The sequence below is a fragment of the Lissotriton vulgaris genome, chromosome 5 (genome assembly GCF_964263255.1).
Source record: "Lissotriton vulgaris chromosome 5, aLisVul1.2, whole genome shotgun sequence".
Taxonomy (NCBI): domain Eukaryota; kingdom Metazoa; phylum Chordata; class Amphibia; order Caudata; family Salamandridae; genus Lissotriton; species Lissotriton vulgaris.
Window position 1 is genome coordinate 47,395,262 of NC_141693.1, and position 26,863 is coordinate 47,422,124.

General features: G+C 45.0%; 1 protein-coding gene across 5 annotated transcripts in view; it reads right to left on the reverse strand.

Annotated features, from left to right (window-relative positions):
* Positions 1 to 26,863, reverse strand: part of LOC147710105 (butyrophilin subfamily 2 member A1-like) — a 440,009-nt gene that overhangs the window by 22,741 nt on the left and 390,405 nt on the right. For all 5 annotated transcript variants that reach the window (XM_086920804.1, XM_086920805.1, XM_086920803.1 and 2 more), the window contains 2 exons: positions 11,496 to 11,516; positions 10,745 to 10,768 (listed from right to left, as the gene is read on the reverse strand). In XM_086920804.1, the coding sequence (XP_086776930.1) occupies positions 10,745 to 10,768; positions 11,496 to 11,516 (45 nt within the window). The remainder of the gene's footprint in view (positions 1 to 10,744; positions 10,769 to 11,495; positions 11,517 to 26,863) is intronic.

The window sequence follows — 26,863 nt, forward strand, 5'->3', positions numbered from 1 at the left end:
GAGACTCATCAGAAACAGCATCAAGCCCGGATTGTAGAATCAAATAGTCAGCACGATAGTGGGAAATATGATGGAGTATTCGAGGACATTAAGAGCCGAGTCCCTAATAGTCCTGAACATGGAGCAACTTCAGACATCTCTCTTGATGGGGCGGATCAACCCGTAGATAACATAGATATTCTGGGAACAGACTCAGAACTAGAATTAGAGGAAGAGCTTAAAGATGGTAATGAAGTGAAACGGCAGGTATCGCCTTCAGACAATGTCTCGACGGGACAGGGCCAGATTGTAAAAGACGCTATAACAGAACAGAGGCTAACTGAGGGCAGCGTTCAAGGCACAAAGGCCGGCACTCTGGTACTGAGTAATGGGCTATATGAAAGTAATCTACATACCTTAGAGGAAAATGTTATTGCCCCCACTACCCCCACAAATGAGTCTGCTTTGGACAAACAAAACACCCCACACAAGCCTGAGAGTTCTGTTATGGATCAAGGGCACAAACAGGGACAAAGCACTATGATATCACATAATCTAATTGCTTCAAAACAAAAGCAAACCCCACACTCAAGGGTTCATTGAAAGAAAAGCTCTAAGTCTAAAACATTGAGGGATATGGGAAAAAAGCTCTAACTGTCTCTGGCCCATCTGGGGGTCAGAGGTCAACTCAGTCAAAAAATGCAGAGATGATTAGCCCCATACGACGATGGGCTCAAAAATAAGGGGTGTGCAAACCCTGATATCTCGACTATCGTGTGCCGGCTTAGTGGATGATGTCTATGGGCGGAGCACTCGAGGGAACATCTGAGAAAACGCCTGAGGAAACAAGCTCCCATCGAGTCACTTGCATGCCCTGTGAGGTAGGAGAATTCCAGGGCAAAGAAACTCAAGCTCAAGCTGGCGAAGCGTCACTACTCTCACTAATTTTGCAAACCCTTAAAGATCAAAGGGAGGAAACACAGGAGCTTTTTGCCCAAGTCAGGGCAGATAATCATATCATACAGCAATCCTTAAAGGAAGTAACCTCGAAAGTAGGGACTCTCACAATGACATAACGGATTTACAAGAGAGATTAGTCAGCACGGAAGAGACAATGTCTAAAATAACCAACACGGTACAACAGAACGATGACTTGCCTGGGGCACTGCAACTAAGAATTCAAGATTTGGAAAATCGTCAGAGGAGACAGAATCTGAAACTGTTTGGTATACCGGTAGAGCAAGAGGAATCAGACCCTAGGGCTTTTGTGGTACAGATATTGCAGAAAGCCTTTCCAGATCTCGGGGATTGGGACTGGGTTTGTCATATACAAAGATCCCACAGACTACCATTTGTACAGCATAGGCAGGATGCTTGTTATCCACTTCCTTTCCTCATTTATTTTGGAAACTTTTTGCTCCAACAAGCTGTCTCCCTGACGGTTAGACCTAGATCACCTGTTTCTGTTGAGTCATTTTCTATTTTTTTTCGATCAGATTTTTGCAAAATAACAATGGACAGGCTTTGGCAGCTTAGACAATTGATTGACCCACTAAAATCTACCGGGGCACACGTGTATTTGCAGGAACCGGCAAGCTTAAAGGCGGTACGGGTGGACCAATCATACTTTTTTGTGTCTGAAATGGAAGCGAAGGAAGCACTTCATAGATGGCAGAAGGGGGGGGGTGTAAGGATAAGGATAAGGGACTGGGTATGACTTAGGTTTATGTTGAGGGATAGCTATGATGAAACTTTTTTTTATAATGTTTTTTTATCTTTGGCATTACAATTTTTTTCTTTTAAACCAATGATTAGAAGGTTAGCCTCAGGAGTCGCTGTGGAGTCTGGTTCTCAGTTAGCTGCCAAATCCAACGACAGCATTGGAAGATGATGATTCTTCCTTTTAGACATTGAGGGGTGGGTAGGCGCAGGGAGGTTGGTCAGCCTCCTGTGGTGGGTGGGTGGGGGTGGTTATGGGTGGAGAAAATGTCAACATAAGGATACTAAGAAGATAAAGTGTAGATGGAATTGACAAAAGTTTTATTCAGTTAAGTAATTTGGAGAATAAAAAGGCAGGACTAAAGAGTTTTCAAGATGGAGTGGGTTAGATGCCTTGCATGGAATGTAGCAGGACTAAACAGCAGAATCAAGAGGCAACTAGTTGCAGAAGAATTAAAACTGTATAATCCCCAGATTCGCAGAAGCTGGAGATTGAATTACCTCTCACAACTAGGGAAATAATGCTGGGTAGTAGGAACTCGAGCTATAAATCTAATGGTATATTTTCTATCTTAATGGTCTCTGCAAGATTAGCAATTGCTCGTGATTGGATAAATCCAAAACCTCCTTCTGTTACTGATTGGGGGCTAATAGTCAGACAAACTTATGATATGGAACAAGCACTGGCTAAAACAAGGGGAATTCGTTCTTTCGCTAGATGTAATGCAATATGGAAGTCTGTGTTCTAAATGAGATATGATCATACAAGGAGGCAAATATGGTCTATCTATGATATGCTATGGTGTTTGTTTGATTTTCTTCTTTTTTTTTGCCCATTGTGGAAACTTCCATGTACTTACTCTGCTATTTATTTTTCTGTTTTGTAACCTTATGTTGACAAATAAAACAAATTTAAAATTAAAAAAACACTGAAAAGCTTTAATAATGTTAAATTTAATGTGAGAAATAGAGTTGAGATGTGCTTCTAATACTCCATTTTTTTAAATACATTTTTATTTTGAGATCCAGAATAAATAATTACAAAAAGGCAAGTGTATTCCCTTAACATATTAACATTTATTCATTCGTCTTCTCCCACAGAGGTGCGTGCCACATGTGGGGCAGCTAGTTTCCGTGCACCCATTAACATGCCCAGTGGGGTTTTCTTTTCCTCATTATGTGCTTAGAAGTCTCATTATTTGTCTCGTTTAGTCTTCATTATTTTGGTGCACCCTAATCGCTGATATGTACTGGGCGCATAAGAGGCGAAGAGGAGGCTCTTTTGTTTACTAGACCCTAAAAAGTCAGTGAAAATTGCTAATAAAGGCATAGTTGGAAAGCCAGAATCAGAGGAAAGAGCATTCACTATAGAGAAGCGGAGATATCAGCAACAAAGCAGCGGTCTCTGAGACTGCAAGTATGGTGCCCACATAGGAGGAGAGACAGGGGACTCTTTTACTACTAGACCTAAAATTGTCACTCATTATGACACTGTTCGAGTGCCATGCTCAGAGGAAAGTAGTGATGAATCGAAATAGAGCAGTGGTCCAGGATTCAAAGCAAACAACAAGAAGCAAGGCTCTCCACCTGGCGCTGCTATGTGCTTTACCCTAGTCCGTCGCCTTATCGTTCACAAAATATACGCCTCTGCGCTCCAGGTCTGGCTTCCTCCAGCTTCAGTGGGCTCTCCAATACGCCAATTACCCTGTTATTGATTCCCAAGGAGAATGGAAAAGTGACAATAACAAAGCACTGAGGACGTGTTGTTAAAGCCACTGAAACTGCCACGGTTAAGCCCATAGCGAGGGTACCAAGCAGCCTCCCATGGCTGCCATCTCCCACTGCGGATTGGTGACGGTACAACGCGTACCGTCACAACGCGTGCTGTTACAACGCGTCCCTTACAACGCAAGTCGTTACCACGACTTGCGTTGGGGGCGCGGATATCGAATAGTATAATTTACTATTCTAACACCAGTCCCCGTGGACACTAGGGAAGGTGTTGGAATAGTAAATTTACTATTTTTAATCTTCTAGCGCCCTCCGGCGCAAGTCGTGGTAACGACTTGCGTTGTTACGGACGCGTCGTAACAGCACCGCGTTGAAACATCCGCGTTGTAACGGATGTTTCCCCCCACTGCCAAAAGCGTGAACAAGAGGGCGGGGCCGGAACAGGAAAAACATGTGATAGCATCTGAAGGAGTCAATGGGACCTCGGACGCACATCTCAAGGCATGCCAAAAACTTATCAATGTAAAAAGAACAATTGATGGACAGAATGCAGAACTATGTCATACATTCACTCCAGTACAGAGATCTGGGCCTAAATCCATTGTTTTTTTGCTCGCCATTCCAGTTTGGACCCAGCCATATGCAAATCAGTCTCGACCCGGCGCACTATGGGAACAATCCAGCCCGAACTGCCAGGCGAGGTCCTCCCTGGACTAGATTCCCATGAGGCACAGGGTCGAGGCTGATTTGCATATAGCCATGTCTGACCTTGGGTGGTGTGGAGTGAAAAGAACGATGGATTTAGGCCCAGATCTCTGTACTGGGGTGAATGTATGACATTGTTCTGCATTCTGTCCATCAATTGTTGTTTTTGCATTTGTCACCCCGAGTGGGATGGGTATGCTCAGACGTGAGTCCCATGCTCTCCACACCACTGGAGTCAAGCTATCCAGGCTGATGAAGGCTGATAGCCAGAAACCGGTCCTTGGATGCTTGATGCCGGTCCAGGAAAGACATGGCTTGGCAGTTCGGGCTGGACTGTTCCCATGAGGCACAGGGTCGAGGCTGATTTGCATATAGCCATGTCTGGCCTGGGGTGGTGTGGAGTGCAAAAAAACGATGGATTTAGGCCCAGATCTCTGTACTGGGGTGAATGTATGACATTGTTCTGCATTCTGTCCACCAATTGTTGTTTTTGCATTCCTCCCTGGACTAGAAACAAGCATTCTAGGACCGTTTTGGGCTTTCAACCTTCATCAGCCAGGATAGCTTGACTCCAGTGGCATGGAGATAGCTTGAATCCAGTGGCAATGAGAACACAGGACCTACGTCTGGGCATACCCGTCCCACTCGGATGACAAATGCAAAAAAAACAATTGATAGACAGAATGCAGAACAATGTCATACATTCACCCCAGTGCAGAGATCTGGGCCTAAATCCATCGTTTTTTTGCTCACCATGCCATCCCAGTTTGGACCCAGCCATATGCAAATCAGTCTTGACTCTGCACCCAGTGGGTACAGTCCAGCCCGAACTGCCAGACGCAGTCCTCCCTGGACTGGAAACAAGCATCCTAGGACTGGTTTTGGGCTTTTTCCTTGTGTTTGCTTTAAAAACTTATCAAGAAATGGAGCTGCTCTAAATTGTTACCTACTTAGGGCTCGATACACAAGTATAAGTTTAGATCTAAAGTCTAACTTTACACCTCAAGTTTAAATTTACACCTGCAGTCTAAGTTTAGACGGGAGTCTAAGGCCAGATTCACAAAGTTAAAGTTAGACCAATAGTCTAACTAAGACCATAGGTCTAACTTTTCTACTTTTCGGTATTCACAAATGTAAGTTACTACTAGTAACTTTAGTCCTAGTTACTAGTTGAAAAGTTACTACTAGTAAGTTTACTTGTAGTAATGTTACTAGTAGTAACTTACCTTTGTTGATACCGAAAAGTAATAAAGTTAAAATGTTGGTCTAACTTTACTTTTGTGAATCAGGCTGTGATGGTCTCCAGTACTCTATTTGTTACATGTTTGTTCCTTATATATATATATATATCTCCATGGTGGACTGTTTGCTTCCCAACTTCAGAAAGGATGGGGAGGATGTAACAGGCTCTGGATGTTGGACTTGAGCAATGAAGGCTGGAGCGTAGGTTTTACTGAACATTGGATGAAGGAGTAGCACCTGAATTACAATAAAATATTGGCAAGAACCAGTGAGCAATAAAAGGCTGGACATAATATGGCTGTGTCTAGGTATTTTAGGCTGTAACTGTAAATACCTGTTTCAGGCATAGAGTGGCTGTATCTGAGCAAGTGATTACTGAGTCTCTGGAATATCATGGTGGTAACCTAGTTAAAATGTAGGAGGCTCGAAAAAGGCATTGTGTCTTAACAACTACTAATCTGGCTATTATTATGCAGTTCTTAATATTTCTGTCAATTTTTGTGATGGCATGCGGTCAAAGTTCATGTGAAGTCATTTTCTGGGATGACTGTGGACAAAGGTCATATTTCCTATGATGTTACTGAAGTCAAAGGGCAAGATTCTGCTACCTCTTGCATTTTTGAGAATCAAGGTCTATGATTCTTCTGTTAGCTCTTCCCACAAGCAGATAAGATAATTTTCAGAGCTCAACTGACATTGGGTTTAGATGTTACCTGTCACCAGAGGAAGAAAAGAATAAAGGTAAATGAAGGTACTAGTTACATTAAAAAAGTATTTACCCAACAACTGGTCTTTTTTATAATGAAGAACCTGTATTTGCTGTTGCCTTTTTCCTCCACCAGAAAAATATATTTGCTCTTGGGGAAACCCGTTCCTGTACACAACCCCATTTTTGCCAGAGTTTCAGGACCATTCCCACTTTCCAAAGGGAAGCTCTCACACACTGAAAAAGAAGTAAATCTCTGACCATTTCCATAGTATGAATGGGCCATACAAATATTTATAAATATTCACAAAAGCATGAACTCAAATCCTTAAACAGCCATTCCCTACCAATGTCATAGCATTAAATCATGTGCAACATTAGACTATCTTGAATGATAATAAAAATAAGGAAATTACTGTACTCCTGCATGGTCACCATTGGTGAATGCATTTTACATGTAAATGAAGTCATTTACACACGCATGACTACCAGTGTGGCATCAGCTCACTCACAGTAAGGAAACCACTACTTTATACATAGTAGACAATGCTCTCCTGACCCCAGAAGATGTCCTCTGTCCTGATATTGTTGGACCTGATTTTCCTTCACCCATCCAAGACAGAACCCCTTTTGTTTGGGATGAACAGCAATAATCAAAGCAAGCTCTCTTTGACAAGATTGAAGAAATATTTTTCTCGAATTTCACTTTACAATATTCCTACTGCCAACCATAAAGACACTTCAGTAACTCACATTGATCACAAACATGAACCCAGAAAACAATTGTACAATAACACAGATAGAATCTATAACTAATATTGCAAAAACGCCTTTTCATTTTTTTTTATCAATAGTTCATCATACAATAAAATTCTCTTTGAACAAAAGCAACATCAAATCACATAAACCCAATTTATACAACAAATAAAAACCGTAACAATGTTAAAATCTATGAGAGACAAATGACATGTGAAACATTAAAAACATCATAGAGTGGTTATCATAACAAGAATCAATTGAATGTATAGAGGTCCACTGTTCAGTAATTAGGTAGGACCACAAACGTTTCTTGGATGTAACTCTCAACACACGCAGCATCGACACGTTTCGGTGGTAACAAAACAGTTTATACGACCACCTTCATCAGTACACGATTAATGAGTAGTCTCCCCTATTGCTGACACAGTTTTATTGCACCTATTTAAAAACACAAAATTGTAAAAATCATTACCATATATTGTTATATCAATCATAGTTATGTCTGATCAAAAACAAACTATAAACCTGTGCAGACTCTCTTTATAATGTGTGGTCTCTAAGCAATAAGAACAAGCATTTGTCAGAGTCTTCTCATAATTGGTTATAAGGGTCCATAAATGGTCAAACAATACAACACTCATACATTTATTTACTAAAGAAAAATCACATTCATTCTATCGTACTACACTATATTTCATCTTTTAAAATTAAGAGATGTAGTAACTTGACTCATTTTTCACGGGTATATTTGGTATCATACAATGGCATATCGTCCATCCTGCCAAGGATTTGGCTTCCTAGACTACCACATGTATAGGTTTAATTCTAAAGAATTTTGGCCCAGATGTAGGTAATAGCAAATTACCAAATGGTAAATACCGAATTTTACCGAATCAGTATTTACTATTCGGTAATTGCTATGTAGGTAAAAAATTCGGTAAAAATACCGAATCGGCAAGATTCGGTAATTACCGATTCGGTAAATTTACCGATTCTGTAATTGTACCGATTCGGTAAAATTACCGAATCTGTAGGTTTTTCAAACCCCTACATACCAATGTCCAAATACCGGTCGGAAACGGCCGAAGATCGGTATTTTCGGCCGTTTCCGACCGGTATTTGGACACCTACATCTGGCCCTTATTTCTTTACACCCACCTTAGCGTGGTGTTTCCTATCGCTATGTAATTGTGATACATCGAGATTAAAATGTCTTTCAGCACTGGGAATTTGAAATCCTGTAAGAATAAATCTACTGATTAATTTGAAAATTGGTAATGCACAGGCTTAGATTTCCTCATTTTTTGCAAAATAACTTTTTAGATTTATAATTTTTACCAATAGCAGGGAAAAGCGACTAATAGGACTCCATTAGGACACAGCAAATATACCCATATAAACATTAGGGGTAGTAACTAAAGGAATTTGTTTACTATATTATACATGCCTGGGGAGTTGAGGAGTGTTAATTAATACCTACTACCCCCTAAATAGATTGACAAACCTGTAGGCTATATATTTGAGTTGACATGTGCTTAATACATATGTTTTTGCATTATATTCCGCTCAGTGGCTATTTAATATTATTTCAGATTGGAACAAAAGGAACATTTAAATGGTGACCGAATAGAACAGTAGCCCGGCATGCAAGAAAAATACCGAAGACTACCAATAATATTGCCTCGGTTGAGGGATAAAACCTATTAGTCAAAGGTAGGTATGTTACAATATATAGCCCAGAAATATTTGTGGGAGAACAGTGGTTTATAAAATATCGAAGGGATATATATGTATATATTTCCCATGTTTATATCCCCATTAAGGATCCCACAAACAATACAGGGAAGTAGTACCGCCCCGCCTGTGATGTATAATTCATCCGACTTCAGTAAAGACTTGAGGAACATTCGGTCTTTGGATTGACCAACTCCACGCGGGGTAGGTTTTGCTAAACTATTCTTTTGCAAAAAATTAGGAAATCTAAGCCTTTGGATTACTAATTTTCAAATTAATCAGTAGTTTCATTCTTACAGGATTTCAAATACCCAGTGCTGAAAGAAATTTTAATCTTGCTGTTTCACAATTACATAGCGATAGGACACACCACCCTAAGGTGGGTGTAAGGTAATATATTCTTTAGAAATAAACCTATACATGTGGTAGTCTAGGAAGATAAATCCATGGCAGGATGGACAACAGGCAATCATATGACACCAAATATACAGTGAATAATGAGTCAAGTTACTACATCTCTTAATTTTAAAATATGTAATATAGTGTAATACGATAGAATGAATGTGATTTTTCTCTAGTTAATGAATGTATGAGTGGTGTATTGTTTGACCATTTATGGACCCTTATAAACAATTGTGAGAACACTTTGACAAATGCTTGTTCTTGTTGCTTAGAGACCACGCATTGTAAAGAGAGTCTGCATAGGTTGAAAGTTGGTTTTTGATCAGATATAACTATGATTGATGTAACAATATATAGTTACGAGACTACTTATTAACCGTGTCCTGATGAAGGTGGTTGTATAAACTGTTTTGTTAACACCGAAATGCGTCAACGCTTTGTGTGTTGAGAGTTATATCCAAGGAACTTTCCTGGTCCTACCTAATTACTGAACAGTGGACCTCTAGACTTTCAATTGATTCTTGTTGAGATAACCACCCTATGATGTTTTTAATGTTTCACATGCCATTTGTCTCGCATATATTTTAACATTGTTACGGTTTTTATTTGTTGTATAAATTGGATTTATGTGATTTGAATTTGTTTTTGATCAAAGAGAATTTTATTCTATGATGAACTATTGATAATAAAAAAATACATTGTTTTTGCAATAATAGTTATAGATTCTATCTGTGTGTTTTTACAATTGTTTTCTGGGTCCATGTTTGTGATCAATGTGAGGTACTGAAATGTCTTTATAGTTGGTAGTAGGAATATTGTTGAGTGAAATTCAAGAAAAATATTTATTTAATCTTGTCCAAGAGAGCTTGCTTTGATTATTACCTGTGGTACCCTGTCTCTTGGATAGTGGGGCCACTCCCTGTTTCTCAATATATGGGATGAACAGCAAACAAAAAACAGTACATTATAAAGAAAAAGATATAGGGTAGTCTGTACTATAATTGTAGACACTTTTAACAATGACCACATTGTGCTTTGAAGTTCACAAGAAATTAGTTTCTGCGAATTGTGGTGAAGTTTCTATTCTTACAGTTGTTTATTTGGACATTTTACATTCATAGTTCTAACATAGGAACGGCGGTCTACATGTTTTGCCTTTGTAGGCACACAGGCCTGAGCCTTTCTTAAGGCAAAAATCCACTGTCTGTAGGGCCGTGGCGTGCTGCATAATTCAGGGTGGAGCCTGGAAAGTTGACTGAGTGAGCTCTGAAATGTACCTTAAAAAATCCATGTATTACTTCAAATATAAGTACATCAACAATGACCAAAAAGTATTGTGTGCTTTAAAACCCCGAATACGGTCCGTTTTCTCTACAGATATTTGGGAAAGAACGTACCAATAGTTCACATTTTTAATGATTGGACATAGCCAGGGGCCATAACTCTCTAAAAATATACTTCAGGCAACGGGCGTGGCATCTAGGCATAGAAGGATTTCCAAATTGTAGAGCTTTAGGCAAGAAGCCACTAAGGTTCCTGATTATGATGCCACAGAAACTGCTCCCAAGCTTGAAAAATGAACTGGAATCGATGTTTTTCTATTAAAGATACAGCAAAATACTACTTAAAGAGATCATAATTGCTATATTGAGAGAAAGACCTTTTTCTTTTGGGAGAAGGTCTGTGTGCACAAAAACAAATTAATATGAGTTCACTAGAATTTTCTTTTATAAGATCCATCAATTCTTGCTCAATTTATACACTTACCTTTCACTGCTTTAATTAAATCACCTATCGGAGAATATATAGAGAAGAATATTATAATCTTGTTTTGAGGATGTGCAATTGATTTCTACATTGCCTATCATTGAAATTAGACAGATAAAGGAAAACCCAGAAAGGGTAGTATTGGCTTTCTGGGAGGATTTTTAAATATTCAAATTACTTTTTGCAAAACAAAATGTCTGAAATGTGATATTCATAAAATATTTCTGTTGATAAAGCATATATATTTTACACTTTTCAAACAAACCCATCATGTTTACATTAATTATACCTTTCTAAAATCCCTCAATCATTGGCATGGTATTTTGAAGTACATCATATCAGTTGCCTTGCACTATAATGGTTAGAAGTCTGTAAAATAGAACTAAATTCAATTTCAATGCAGATTATAAAAAGGTTTCTAAGATATGTAATAAACAATATGTGCAGAATTTATAAACCTTACAGCTATTTTTATAAACCCTACTGTCATTTTCACATTATTTCTTTTGATATGTCTGCTCTGACAGACAACAATAGGTTATGAATTTCAAAGCGGGCATTTCTGAAGATTTTCAAACTGGCGTCAAAGAGCCTTTTTTTGTTTTGTGTTGCTGTGTAGAGTAGGCATTGCCTTACTCACTGGATAGAGGACTTCTGTTGTTGTATATAGGAGACATAGTCTAGCTAATAGTCTCTCTATAGAGCAAAATATAGTTCTCCCCCACTCTTCGTTCAATGCAATATCACATACCTTTGTCCTTCTGGAGAGTGTCTGAAATAGGGACAACAAATGTGTTACTTGTGCAGATTTTATACTCAATTATTCACAATTTCATAGGTAAAATTCCAAGAGTTATTTCACACTTGAATATTACGACAACAATGTTTGAGTGTAATTCCCGAACTCAAGCTATTCACAAACATTGCAGTATGATGTTAAAAATGATGAGATTGAAAACTTCCCACCACAATGAACATTTGACAGGCAGGGTTAAACAGAACAAATGAATCTGCATTTTGAACATTACAAGACCTAAACAGTGTGCACCATCTCAGGTACTGTGAATGAAAATTGTGTATGTGCGCAAAATCAACTTACATGATGCATGCATAAAATTGCACCTAGAAACATATTTTTTACAATATTATGATTAAAATAAGAAAAGAGCAATAGATGACATAAATAACACACACAATGAAATATTGATACTCAAAAATAGGCCTGGGGTAGCTCATGGAGTTCTACTAACCGGAATTCTGCAGAGCGGCCCAAAAACTCAGCGAGATTCTGCGGAATCCAACGTGTGGGCGGAGATGCTCAACAAGCCCATTCATGTTACATTTTTGACATTTGTATCTCCTAAAGGGGAGTAATTCGTCTCTGCAATTAATTACCTCCCAGACCATGAATTACCACAAACGCAATAGATTACATTAGGCGTGATGCAGTTGGTTAACTCTTCATGTGTGGTAATTCTTCAGCTATATTCAAATTTGTCGCCTTCAATTGTATTCGCGCACGAGGTATAATTTCCGCATCAATGATGCCCTTTAATGGGGGGAAGGGACAAATGCTCTGGATAGAGTGCTTTGGTTTCTTCACTTGGGTGTTTGCTCGCATCAGTTTATCTTTAATGTTTTTGGGTAATATGTATCAAGCAAAATTGCAATTGCAAATGGTGAAATTTGCACAATTTCATCATTTACGATCTGAATATCATAGTGTGCAAAGTAGGGAAGAAAAAACCCACTTGCAAAATCAGGAATCGCAAAATTTGCAATTCCCTATTTTGCGCACGCATTTAAAGGATCGCAATTTGCGATTCCCTAAATGCTATTCTAGTAGCCATCACAAATTGCAATATAACTTTAAGGAATCGCAAATAACCACCAACTTCAAGTTGGTGGTAATTTGAAATTCTATTTTTAGGTCTCGCATGTGTTGCAGGGCAGAAAGCCTTGCCCCTCATTTCCATTTTCCGGAGTCACCGTTTATGCTAAATGGTGGCCTACTATTGAAAATGAGGGTTTTTTTGGTTGCCGCCCTTTGGCTTGCGATCGGACTGGGTTCCCTGCTTCACGTCTGTTTGAAGCACTTTCTTACCTTTAGGGGGCCATGTGTTTAACCCTTCCCATGAGCCACGGTTCTCGTGTGCTCATGACGAGCGGAGCTCGTCATGACCGTTAGAACGCTCACACGCGGGGCTAATTCCCCTGCTGTGCTGGGCGTTCTAAGGAACGGGCGTGGTCATGACGAGCTCAGCTCGTCATGAGCACACGAGAACCGTGGCTCATGACGAGCTGAGCTCATCATGAGCACCGGGAAGCTGTGCGCGCCCCTCCTCCCCCCAGCACGGCAGGGGAATGAGCCCCGCAGGCAAGTGGTTAAACACATGGCCCCATAAAGGCAAGAGATTGATGCTTGTTTTCTCTCTAGCTGGGTGAGGAAATGGCTCTGATGAACTTTGAACTCCTCAATATAGGGTACATATACTCATCACAATGGAAAAATACATCGATTCATAGGTCCGTGGAGGATCGAGCCCTCAGCTCTGCGCATGCGCACTTCGACGGAAGGGTGTGGTTAATAGAGCATACAGGGGTAACCGGGGAGGGGGTGTACCCCCACGGTAAACGAGCCCTCTGCGTATGCGCACTCCCACAGGAGGGCGTGGTTAATAGGGCGTACGGGGTAACCGGGGAGGGGGTGTACCCCCACAGTAAACGGGCTCTCTGCACATGTGTGCTCCGACAGCAGGGCGTGGTTTAAGTGATAAGGATCTGACACCAGTTAGTGACCTTGCCGTAGGCCCAAATAGGATACGCAGAAAACAAATATTGTATAATGTGTCTGTTACGTTAGATTCGGATAGGAAATACCTTGTACTAGAAGTATGTAAAGGTTAGCCATCTGATATCTGTATATATCAATTGTAATAGAATGTCATGGAACGTTTTCTGCGTAATTGTGTAAATATTGTTTATTTCAATTTTTGACTTATTTGTATGTTTTTAATAAATACGGCCGGGGGTTATTGTACGACCCCCCCTCCAAAAAAAACCCTCTCATGTCCTGGTTAATAATGTTGGTTAACGGAAGGGTGGGGGTCCTCTGGCAGTCCCTGGCCAAAGCGCTTCTTTTCAAATATGTGTCTTACAGGTGCCTGCAGCAGTGCGGGGACACGCGGAGGTTCAAGAATCAAATGCAGATTGGAGAGGGGTCTCGAGATGGGGTCTGGGGCCTCTGGAAGTGGAACGCCGATAACTACATCTCCGGCTGAACCCACTGGGCTGTCTTAGGCTCGAGGGACTGGTGAAAACTGGCCGTGCGCACTGGTTTTCGCATAATCACGTCACACAATGAGAGAGTGATGTAGACACGCCTGCCTAGGGGGTCAGTCCCCATATCAATCCTTATTGTTCAGCACATACTCTCGTGTCCAGTCGAGCGCCCTGAAGCTGCAGTGCACAGCACTGTACAAAACCGTCTAAACATAAAGCACTGGATTGTAGACGTTTACAATTGTCCGTCACCATTACTGGCTTCTCTATTCCTCCCAGAGCGCTTAGAGAGGAGTCGAAACACAGCACGCAGCACTTGGAAAAAATACATGAAATACGTAACTGTATTAAAGTCAGCTGAAGACACCCACAGTTTGTGCCTTTAATATCAGAATTCCTTTGCTCCCCACATCCAATCTTGCCTCAGGGCTGAAGCCTTGAAATCCTCACTCACAACAATTACATCAATTTTATGACCGTGGAAATGATGAAAGCCTCGCCTTCTTAGTTGGCGCTATAGTCCTGGACATCCAAGCGCTGTTTGATGGCGGTGCTAAGAAACAACAGGAATTGCGCTTGGTGGCAACAGATGTATATTTTATTTCTTTCCGGGTGCAACAGCCCTGCCAGGATTTTTATCCCGTCTCCCTCGAGATACCCTGAGGAGTGAGCGGAAGGAGCTACAACCCACCGAGCTATCGCTTGACGTATTGCCCGCAGCAAAGTGGGATCGAAATGTCTGAGGACGCGGATACCCAGAAGCGCATCGTTGAACCCCGTCTTCAAGGCGCTGTAGCTTCTTCCCTACTCTGTGTAGGAATACCATCACAACTATTGGTAATGAGGATAGGATTGGGGAGGAGGAAGATACATTAACTAATGGCAATGAGGGTGAGACCCCAATCACTGGGGAAGATGGCGACCCCGTAACAGCTGGAGAGGAGCCCACACGCTAGAGGAAGGGTGAGACTATCGCTAGTGGAAGGAGGGAAGAAGGCTAAGATGACCGTCACCAGGGAGGATTCTGGTTCCCCATCACTGGGGAGGTGGGAGTGGAGGGTGAGATCCTAGGGAGCAGGATGACACGAGGGAGCAGGGTGAGACACCGCGACCTCTGGGCTTTCAGTAAGAACCACCATCTCTCTGCTTAAGGTGATAGCATTATCCATTTACTGGGGTGTGGGGTGTAGAAACAATGAAAAGTGGGTTCCAAAGTACGGTTTGGGGGGGCAGATGACGAGGCTAAGAGACAATTCGCAATAGGTTGCCCCTTAGGAATAGCACCAGGATGAGAGGTATGCGGAAATGTAGGGGTAGGTAAGGGATGTGGGGTACGGCGGTCTGTACTTGGGAACAGAAGAAAAAAAAGGAATCTCAGAGTTATCTGTTAGATTTTCCCGAAACAAGATGGTCAGACATTATTGAAAAAACAAAATATCATATAGAGGATTAGTTACGCCAAGATTAATGGCCGGTTATTAATCTCAAACTGATTAAAACATTCAAAAATTCAATGATCCGGCTCTGATGACTCCCGGACTAGCCTTTTTGCATCTATCCCTCTGCACCACCCTGGCATGTATGTCTCACTCTCACACACATGGCTCGATGAGCGACATCCCTGTGAGATATGGACCTCACACACTCCCTCGGGTATGGGGTCTCACTCACATTACACAAGGTTCGATGGCCGACATCTCCAGGAGCTATGGACCTCGCGTCATCCCTGGAGGTTGTGGTCTCGCAAACCCAGTATTGGATGTGTGACATATTTAGGAGCTGTGGATCTCACTACATCTCTGCCGGTAGAAGTGACACTAACGTACCCAGGGCTGGGTGTCTGACATATGTAGGAGATGTGGATCTCACGCCATCTCTGTCGGTAGAAGTGTCCCTCACGTACCCAGTGCAGGGTGTCTGACATATGTAGGAGATATGGATCTCATGACATCTCTGGGAGTGGGTGCACTCACGTACCCAGGGCTAGGTGTCTGACACATGTAGCAGATGTGGATCTCTTGACATCTCTCGGGGTGGGTGCACTCACATACTCAGGGCAGGGTGGCTGACACATGTAGCAGATGTGGATCTCTTGACATCTCTCGGGGTGGGTGCACTCACGTACCCAGGGCTGGATGTCTGGCACGTGTATGAGATGTGGATCTCAATCCATACACTGGGTTCGATAGCTGACATCCTCGTTATCTATAGGCCGTGCGTCATCCCTGGGGAATGAATCCTCACATACCTGGGGCTGGATGTTTCACATACGTGGTAGACTTGTATCTATTGCCGTCACTGGGGGTAGGTGTATCACTCACATACCAGAGTCAGGGTGTATGGCACCCTCAGGATATGTGGAGCTCGCACCACCCCTGAGGGCTGGGGGTGTCACATACCCAGGGCTGGGTGTCTAACATATGTAGGAGGTATGGAACTCAGACCTCCCGTGGGAGCTGAGGTCTTCTCTTACACAGAACTAGATGGCCGACATTCTGAATAGATATGGACCTGGGTCTCACCCATCCAGGGTTGCATTTTGGATGTGCAGTAAATGTTTCTCACCACGCCTCCCTCCCCCGGGGAGTTGCAGTCTCACTCACACACACAGGGTTCGATTACCGGCACCGTCGAGAGATATGGGTTGGAGTCTCACTCACATAGCAAAACCAGGGTTGACTCGTTGATGTATGTAGTAGATGTGGATATTATACCACTCCTGGCAGTTGAGGTCTTACTCACATACACAAACACACAGGGCTGGTTGTCTGACATATGTAAGAGATGTGGATCTCACACCACCCGTGGGAGCTGAGGTCTCACTCACATGTATAGGGCTCCTTGGCCGACATCCTCGATAGATATGGACCTCGCGCAATGCTTTTGGGTTGTGGTCTCACATACCGAGGGCCGGATGTCTGCCATATGTAGGAGATTTGGATCTCACGCCTCCTTGGGAGTTGCAGTCTCACTCACACACTAAGGTTTCGATAGCGGCCATCGCCAAACAAGCAATTGCAATTGTGGAAGTTTGAATTTTTGGTGTTGTAAATGATTTTGTTTTTTTATTTATGTTTAGGTGTTTGGAGTGGACTGGATGTATGTTGTTTGAAGTGGAATTATGTGGTTTGAATGGAATTATTAGTTGTTGAATTGTGTGAGGTGGAATTCTGTGGTATGTAGTGTATTTGTGTGTTGTAAATATGTGGTATGGTTAATAGATGGGGTGAGAGCTGTATAAAATACATAGAAAGTAAGAATGAGAGGGATAGGTAGTTTGTATATGAAGAAGTTTAGCGAAGGAAGAAAATGAAAGGAGACAAAAGAAGGAATTGGTAAATAAGAAGGACAGGGAGTATGAGGAGAAGAAGAGTGGGGTTGAGGTGATGTAAGTAATGAAGAGAAGGGAAGGAGGTAAGGAAAAGTGAAAGGAGTGAAGGAAGAGAAGGAAGAGAAGGAGCGAGGTATGAAGCAATTGTAAGCAAGTAATATCTGATGAAAAGGAAGGACATAATGTGTTAGAGCCTGGATGTAATGAAGAAGAATGAGAGAGAAAAGAGGACTAAAAGATTGTATCTATGAAAGGCAGGAAAGGAGTGGAGTGGGGTGGAGTGGAGGCAGAAGGAGGCCAGTAATGCTGTACGAGTATTGTTCTTCATTTTTTTTAGGTTGACATATCGGTTCTCCTGTTCTAAATCCTACTTTCCCAGAACTTAAGCCCAATTGTAATTATATGCCATGTCTAAGCCCTGCTTCTGAATTTGTTTTTGAGATCAGAGTCACAACATATAAACCAGCAGACATAGTGGAACTATAGAAACTGCATAAGAGGCAAAGATATTGACAAATATAGACAGCGACCTCTGACCCTTCTCGCAGGCAGGTCGCTCCCCACGCTGCTGCACAGCTCTGCCTGCATTGATTTTGCCTAATCTTGTATTTTTCCCCTGTGCCTAACTTGCTTTCTTGCCCAGACTTGTTTTTATTCCTCTGTGTCTGTACTTGCTTTCTTGCCCAGACTTGTATTTATTCCTCTGTGTCTGTACTTGCTTTCTTGCCCAGACTTGTATTTATTCCTCTGTGCCTGTACTTGCTTTCTTGCCCAGACTTGTTTTTATTCCTCTGTGCCTGTACTTGCTTTAGTGCCCAGACTTGTTTTTAATCCTCTGTGCCTAACTTGCTTCCTTGCACAGACTTGTTTTTATTCCTCTGTGCCTGCACTTGCTTTCTTGCCCAGACTAGTTTTTATTCCTCTGTGCCTGTACTTGCTTTCTTGCCCAGACTTGTTTTTATTCCTCTGTGCCTGTACTTGTTTTCTTGCCTAAACTTGTTTTTCCTTCCTGTGCCCGGTTTCCTGCAGCACCCGCCCATTTTTCCCACCGCTGCGTCCCTGCGGCCCGCCCCCTGCAATCCCATTCACAAAGATATTGACAAATATTGAGAGCGACCTCTGACCCGGCTCGCAGGCAGGTTGCTCCCCACGCTGCTTCACGGCTCTGCCTGCATTGATTTTGCCTAATCTTGTATTTTTCCCCTGTGCCTAACTTGCTTTCTTGCCCAGACTTGTTTTTATTCCTCTATGTCTGTACTTGCTTTCTTGCCCAGACTTGTTTTTATTCCTCTGTGCCTGTACTTGCTTTTTTGCCCAGACTTGTTTTTATTCCTCTGTGCCTGTACTTGCTTTCTTGCCCAGACTTGTTTTTATTCCTGTGTTCCTAACTTGCTTTCTTGTCCAGACTTGTTTTTATTCCTCTGTGCGTAACTTGCTTTCTTGCACATACTTGTTTTTATTCCTCTGTGCCTGTACTTGCTTTCTTGCCAAGACTAGTTTTTATTCCTCTGTGCCTGTACTTGCTTTCTTGCCCAGACGTATTTTATTCCTCTGTGCCTGTACTTGTTTTCTTGCCTAAACTTGTTTTTCCTTCCTGTGCCCAGTTTTCCTGTGGCACCCGTCCATTTTCCCAGCGCTGCGTCCCTGTGGCTCCGCCCCCTGCAATCCCATTTTACGCCCCTCTCCCGCCTCCCAGCTGCTTCTCCCTCCCACATCTCCTCATATGGAGGCGACGCAGCGGCTGCGCCCGTCCATGCCTTGACCACGCCCAGTGCCTGGACTCCGCGAACGCCACGACGCCCGACACCGCTATGATTCCAGAACCCTCCATGCACTCAACACCGGACGATCACACACCTGCTTCCTGGCCGCCCGGAAGCGCACCCACGGAGCTTTCACCTGGCGGAACTGCCGCTTCACAAGCATCCGACACACCATGCTGCCTACCAGGAAAGAACCCAACCACCTCAGATGCAGCCTTCTCAACACCCGCTCCGCCCGCAAACACATCGTTGAACTCTGGAACCCACTCGACTCAACCTCCCCAGATGTCGCCTTCCTGATGGAGACCTGGCTGAACCCCGCCTCAGCACCCGACATAGCCATAGCCGTCCCCAGAAGGCTACAAGATCACCCACAGGGACCGCACCAACGGAGCAGGAGGAGGTATCGCCATCATCCACAGGAACACTCTCAGAGTCAAGACCAACACCGACAACACCCTCAGCCCTGCCGAACACCTGCACTTCCAGATCCACACCGACCCCAACACCACCCTCAGAGGAACCCTCATCTACAGACCCCCCAGACCCTGACCACAGTTCAGCGACGCCATCGCCGACTTCGTCAGCACACACGCCCTCGCCTCCACGGACTACATCTTCCTCGGGGACCTGAACTTCTGCCTTGAGAACAACAACAACACCAACTCCACCACCCTGATTGACAACCTAGCACACCTCGGACTCAGACAACTCGTCACAACACCCACCCACTCTGCCGGTCACACGCTTGACCCCCATTTTCTCCACAAGCCCCCACGTCTCCTTCAACCACACCACTGAACTCCACTGGAACAACCATCGCTGCATCCACTTCACCTTCAAGAAACCCACCATGCACCACTGCACCCAACAGATTCCTTGCCGCTGCTGGAGCACAGTCACCAAAGACCAGCTAACCACCACCTTTGCCCAGAGCCCACCCGCTGACCCCACCGACCCCGACACCGCCACCCACAACCTCAGACAGTAGATCAACGACTGCGCCAACACCCTCGCACCGATCAAGAAACCCTCCAACAGTCACACCAACAAGAAAGCCAGCTGGTTCACTGAAGACCTCCAGGCCTCCAAGCAAACCTGCCGAAAGCTGGAAAAGGTCTGGCTCCGTGAATGAACACCGGACAGCCACGCAGCCCAGAAGAACACCACCGCAGACACCATCACCTCATCAGATGCGCCAAAAGAGCCTCCTTCAAAGACCGCCGAGACAACAATGTACTCAACAGCAAAGAGAACTTCAATATCATAAAGGAACTCTCCAACCCCAGTTCCAACACCAACGACGTCCCACCCTTGCAAGACCTGTGCGACTCGCTGGCCACCTTCTTCCACCGCAAGATCGCAGAAATCCACAACAGCTTCAATGCCACGACTGCCCCATAAACCACTGAGACCTCCACCCCCACATCCACCATCCGCACCAACCGCTTGCTCTCCTGGACCAACATCAACGACGACCACACCATCAAGATCATGAACACCATCCACTCCGGATCACCGGCAGACCCATGCCCACACCCAATCTTCATAAACTCAGCACAGCCATCGCACCCCATCTCCGGAAAGTCATCAACACCTCCTTTGAGACAGAAACCTTCCCGGAGAGCTGGAACCACGCCGAGATCAACGCCTTACTGAAGAAACCCAAGGCGGACCCCAAGGACCTCAAGAACTTCCAGCCCATCTCCCTGCTCCCGTTCCCGGCAAAGGTCATCAAGAAGACCGTCAACGAACAACTGACCCGCTACCTCGAGGAGAACAACATCCTGGACCTTTCCCAGTCCGGGTTCCACAACAACCACAGCACCGAGACTGCCCTCATCGCCGCCACTGATGACATCAAGTCCCTGCTGGACAATGGAGAAACGGCGGCCCTCATCCTCCAGAACCTGTCAGCCGCCTTCGACACCGTCTGCCACCACACACTACAAACACGCCTCCACAGAGAAGGCCCTGGACTGGACCATCTCCTTCCTCTCCGGCAGAACACAGAGCGTCCGCCTTCCCCCTTCTGCTCCGAAGCCACCGAGATCATGGCGTACCCCAGGGCTCATCCTTCAGCCCAACTCTGTTCAACATCTACATGCTCTCCCACGTTGCCCGTCGGCACGACCTCAACATCATCTCCTACGCCAATGAGACCCAGCTGATCCTCTCCCTCACCAAGGAGCCTCACACCGCCAAAACCAACCTTCACAAAGGAATGAAGGCTGTTGCTAACTGGATGAGGCTGAACTCGGACAAGACAGAGGTCCTCATCCTCGGATCCACCCCTTCGGCCTAGGACGACTCCTGGTGGCCGACCACACTGGGAACCGCTCCAACACCCACCGACCACGCACACAACCTAGGGGTCATCCTCGACTCCACCCTCTCCATGACTAAACAGGTCAATGCCGTCTCTTCCATCTGCTTCAACACCCTCCGCATGCTCCGCAGGATCTACAAGTGGATCCCCACTGAAACGAGAAGAATGGTCACCCAGGCCCTCATCAGCAGCAGGTTGGACTATGGAAACGCCCTCTACGCAGGAGCCTCGGCCAAACTCCTGAGACGGCTCCAACAAATCCAGAACGCCTCTACACGCCTGATCCTCGACATCCCTCGCCGCGGCCACATCACACCCCACCTGAGAGACCTGCACTAGCTCCCGGTCAACAAGAGGATAACCTTCAAACTCCTCACCCACGCCCCCAAGGCACTCCACAAAACCGTACCAATGTACCTCAACAGAAAACTCAGGTTCTACACCCCCACCCGCCAGCTCTGCTCCGCCGACCTCGCCCTCGCCACAGTCCCCTGCTTCCGAAGAGCGACCTCCGGCAGCAGATCATTCTCCCACCTTGCTGCCAAGACCTGTAACATTCTGCCCCCCCCCCCCCCCCCCCCCACCTACGGCAGACCCAAGACCTGCTGACCTTCAGAAAACTCCTCAAGACCTGGCTTTTTGAGCAGTAGCAGCATTCCCCACCCCAGCGCCTTGAGACTCACGAGTGAGTAGTGCGCTTTACAAATGATATGATTGATTGATTGAAATAAATATCCCTAGAAATTAGTTTCTCATCTACAATTTAATTTAGCATTTCATTTATGTCCTATGTTTTCTAAACTTAGAAGCGATAGTTGAAAACTTAGGAAGCGAGACGCAATGCTGTGGCCAGGCGTCATGTTAAATGTGTAGTGCCTCGAGGAAAATTCCTTTTTTAGCTAATTAACAGCTGTGTTGGATTATGGGTATTTTGTGACATTCATTTAGGGTTAATGTCTACAAGCACTGCTCACTTCAATGACACATAGGTGCAGTTCAGGAGTGCATTACAGGTGGTGCAGTGACAGGACTGCAGCATTTAAAATGGTGAGTGCCCCAGAGTTGGTATTTACATTACCTATGAGTAGGGCCACTGAACATATGCGTTAGGGGTGGACCAAATTATGCGATAGGTCTAACTAAATTAGGCACAAAGAAAAGGCAAATGCTGCAGCATAATGCAGCACATTTTGTGTTAACATTAACTCCTAACGTTGGCAATTTTACAGGTTAACACTACCTCATTTGGAGCAATTTTGACACCCAAAAACAAGGAGTTGAAGCAAGCCTCGGGGCGCCAACAGCTCTTAAGATCAGCCGGAACCAGTGACTGCGTCTTGACGAGGATGGATTATTTCTGAACTTTTGCCTGGTTCAGAGAAAGTGCTGGAATCAGTGCAGGGGAGAGGGGTGGGCTACTGCCTGCGATTGTAAATGTAGTTGAGCTTATATAGCGCACAGCTACCCGCAGTGGGTTTCCCAGCGCTTGCTTAGGGAACCCGTCCTGATATTCCCCTGTGTGATAGCCCCAGCAGGGTATCCACAAGGTGAAAGTCAGGCATCCCGCCGCGAGGGGCCGTTGTGGAGATTAAGCAAGCTATCGCCCAGAGTCGCAGAGTGTGAACCAGTGAGTAGAGAAGGCACCGGAGCGAGAATTATCGAGTCTGTGGAATTTTTAGCCCAAGACCCGCTGAGGCGGGGAATTGAACCCTGGTCCAGGACCGATCTCAGCTTCCGGGTCTGCCGCCTCTAACCCCTGAGCCACACTTCTCCACTGTGATTGGAGACCAAAGAATACAATGCAGTAAGTGGTGACCATGGCATATTATAAGGTGCTGGGGTGAGATGGCACAATGGGGCGGGGGTAGAGGTGCAGAGAGCATTAGGTGGTACAAGCGAATATCGAGGAGTGGCCGCCCTAGGATAATGATGTTGTAGATGTGTGGTAGATGTAGCGCTTTTATTGCTGAAGCACTAAGCATGGAGCTTCCCCGAAAGAATATGGTGTGTGTGTGTGTGTGTGGGTCTGAACACTAGGTTGCATAAGACACAGAGATTAGGGGGCAACGTGCAGGGGTGCGGGTGTCATGCTCCAGGAGGCAGTACAGACTTTGTACTATGATTGCCCTGGTGCGGAATAGGCCCCAGCACATCCAGGGCACGACTGGGAACCAAAACCGGCCCTGTCAAAGTGCTCGGCCAGCCCCCCCCAACAAGGTTGGGGGTGCGACGAGCTCTTTGCCGGGGCCGGGTTTCAGCCGATTTCGTTACAGGGACGGTTTTGCAGCTATGCTGCAAAAACGGCCCTGTAATAAAAACGGCCCAAGGGGCCCAAAACTGGCCCACACCCTTGCGGCGCACCGGAGGTTTGCCCGGTGCCGCAACGGCCAGCACACCCCTGCACTGCTGAGAGGTATGCACGGCGTGTAATGTAAGTAGGGCGGTAAGCGCCTGCCGGTCATCTCCCGTCGGCTCAGAGCCACGGGGCCTGCCGTGCTTGGAGGGTCAGTCCTCCCCTCTTCTCATTGCTCCTCACCCTCACTACTAAGCACAAGACTGTGGAGTTTAGAGGGTAATCTGTGGTGAGACGACAGAGCATCAGGAGCAACATTCGAGAGGGCCCGGACTTTAATGGAGTAGCAGGAGCACAATTGTACCCTCTGTTCCATATAAGATCTGCTAGACAAGAGGCAGGAATGTGTTTGTAAATCTTTAGTGTTAGCACTGCTGCAAGATGTATAGGTGCAAGCAAGAGGTGCCCCCTACTTTTGGGGTGCAGAAGGGGAGCACTTGTCGGGTCATGGGGGCCCTGGTGCTCCTGCACCTGCTGCACCGAGGTGGCAGGGGTCCCTGTGGAGCCGGATGCACGGATTGCCTTAGGGAGTTGGGCACCAGGGGTGCAATGACATTTGGAAGGTAGGAGGGGTCTCTCCTTTCTCTGGTTAATTATTCCTGCTTGGAGGTGGCCGTGTGAGTAGGGGGAGGGCTGTGGGGGTGTGGCTGCAGAATCGGGCTTTGCAGGATACTAAGGTAGCTACTAGTGAAAGGTTTTGGGCTTCATGCTGCTTAGCCGGCATTTTTCGGCGGGGAAAGTGTTTCTTGAAAGGGGGTGGCGTGGACAGAAAGGCATACATGGTTGCATTAAATGTATTTTTAAAGTCCCCTAACTGAGCTGGGTTTTGTGGTGCCTTTCACAGTATTTCTAGGTGTCGTTCTACGGGCTGCATTTCTTTTTAGTTTTATATAGTGCAAACCCGACGTTACGGTATCACAGCGATTTACACCAGCACAAGTAGCGTTACAGACTGATATATTCTTTTCTTTAGACGCAGGGACAGAGTCTGTCTTAAAGTACTAGGGCGGCCAACATTGGAGCTGAGGAAGCAAGTTCGAGCCTGACCGGAGGCTCAAGCCTCCTCTGATTCTGGGCAAATCCCTGCAATTCCCCATGCCTAAAAATGAATGTGTACATCTGTAATGCAAATGGTGCCCATGTAAAGCGCTGTTTTAGCCTGACGCCAGACTCGAACCTGGTTCCCCGGCTCTGAGGTCGGCCGCTTTAGCCATTAAGCCACACCCCTAAGATCATACGTGTGTCGAGAATGTCGGCGGCCTTCAATGTGAAGGAAGACAATTGCAACTGTAGTGAGGGCTGGGCCTTCTTACTTACACTGCTAGGTTAGCATGGGCTTATTAGAAGTTTAAACGCCATTTTACCCTTTTGCTGCTTTTGCACACAACACTGCATATAACTGTTGTTGTAAGTTCGGCTGCGTGAAATGCATTACATGAGAATGGCTTGTTTTCAGCATCCCTAGATTTACATTGTGACTCTAGTCTGCACACTGAGAGCTAAAGCCTCCAAGGTTATCATAACAAGGTAGCTGTTGTTCAGGCTGATCAGCTCACGTTTTAGCCATAACATACATGCAGCTGCAGCCAGCGTGATTTCTGGCGCCTTTAATAATGCACTGTAAGCATGATTTCAGACACTTGGAAGAAGCCGGTTTTTCCAGAGAGACAGAGAGCGTTGGCAGATCCTGATGTGATTCACACCTGCTGATCTTAGAGGTATGGGGTCCCCCAAACAAGCCTAAGAGACCTTCTATATTTTATAAACCATAGTTCCTATCTAGGGAGGGTGTTATACTAGGCACTATAAGACCCGTTTTCACCATCATTGTAATATGATTTCTCCATATGTGTTTTATGGAATTGTAACAATGCTAACCATATTATTTCTGACTATATGTCTGCTTATATTAGCCAAGATACTGCATCTGAGAGCACGTCATTAAAATAAATATTTTAACCTTTCCCGTGCCTCTTTTTAGGTCTCGTCCTATGCAACGCGCATGCGTTGCATAGGAGGGGACCTAATGCCATTGTCAGAGCTTTTGCAGCAAAGAAGTGCACATGTTACATTGCTTGCAATGCAACGCGTGCCCATCTTGGCGATTTCCTTTCGGGAGCGCGCGGCGCCATATGGTGGCGCCATATGGTTGCACGCTCCCCAAAGGAAATCGCCCATGCCCCCTCCCCCTGCTGCTAGTCTGCCACTTTCACTGCAGCGCGAGGCGCGCGCGCGCCTCCTCCTGCTACCGGCAGACCTGCCGTGCTTTTTAGCCTTCTGGAGTCGATACAATGAGCTCTGGTGTGTTTATTTACAATCCGCCTTTATAATGAGAGCAAAGGAAGGGACTCGCGTCATGGGACGAGCGTTAAATAGGCTGTGAAAACTTGGGTATAATTAGACATGTTCAATACATAAAACACCCAGAAGCACGTGCACAAAATAGTTAATGGCGTAGGCTGCAGTTTTTTTACGTAATCCTACGCATGTGTGTCACGTGTCCCCTTTCATGCAGAATAACAAAACAGTATTCATTTACGCACAGTGTCAGCACCGGGACAAAACTTTTTCTAACTATCCCTTCATCAGCATTGATAAAAAGAAGCACATTACCGGCGCACCGCTGCTGCATAAAGTGGCCCGGGTACCACCACCCTCTGCATGCTGCACCCTTTAATAATTGCCACAATCAACGCCTCGGCACCCTTAGTGTCTCCTGTGGTAGCACTGCAGCCATTCTTGGAACCAGGGGTCTGGCTTCTATTTCCCACTTCACATCACACAAGATGTGTGATTCTGGGTACCAAACTTCCCTGCGCCTCGTTTATTTTATCTGCGGGATTTTTTTAAAGCACATAGAAGAAAGCCACTCCAATACTTGATTCATATACAATCATATCAGGAAAGAAAGTTACAGAACAATGACGTACGATCGACTACCATTTCAGACTCTTTTTTCCCCTTTTTAGTGGCACCATGCTGTTTGCTAAAACGAGTCCTTTAAAATACATTAGACATGCTGTGTTATATATCGAGCCAAAATTGTGGCTCGCCAATCGTC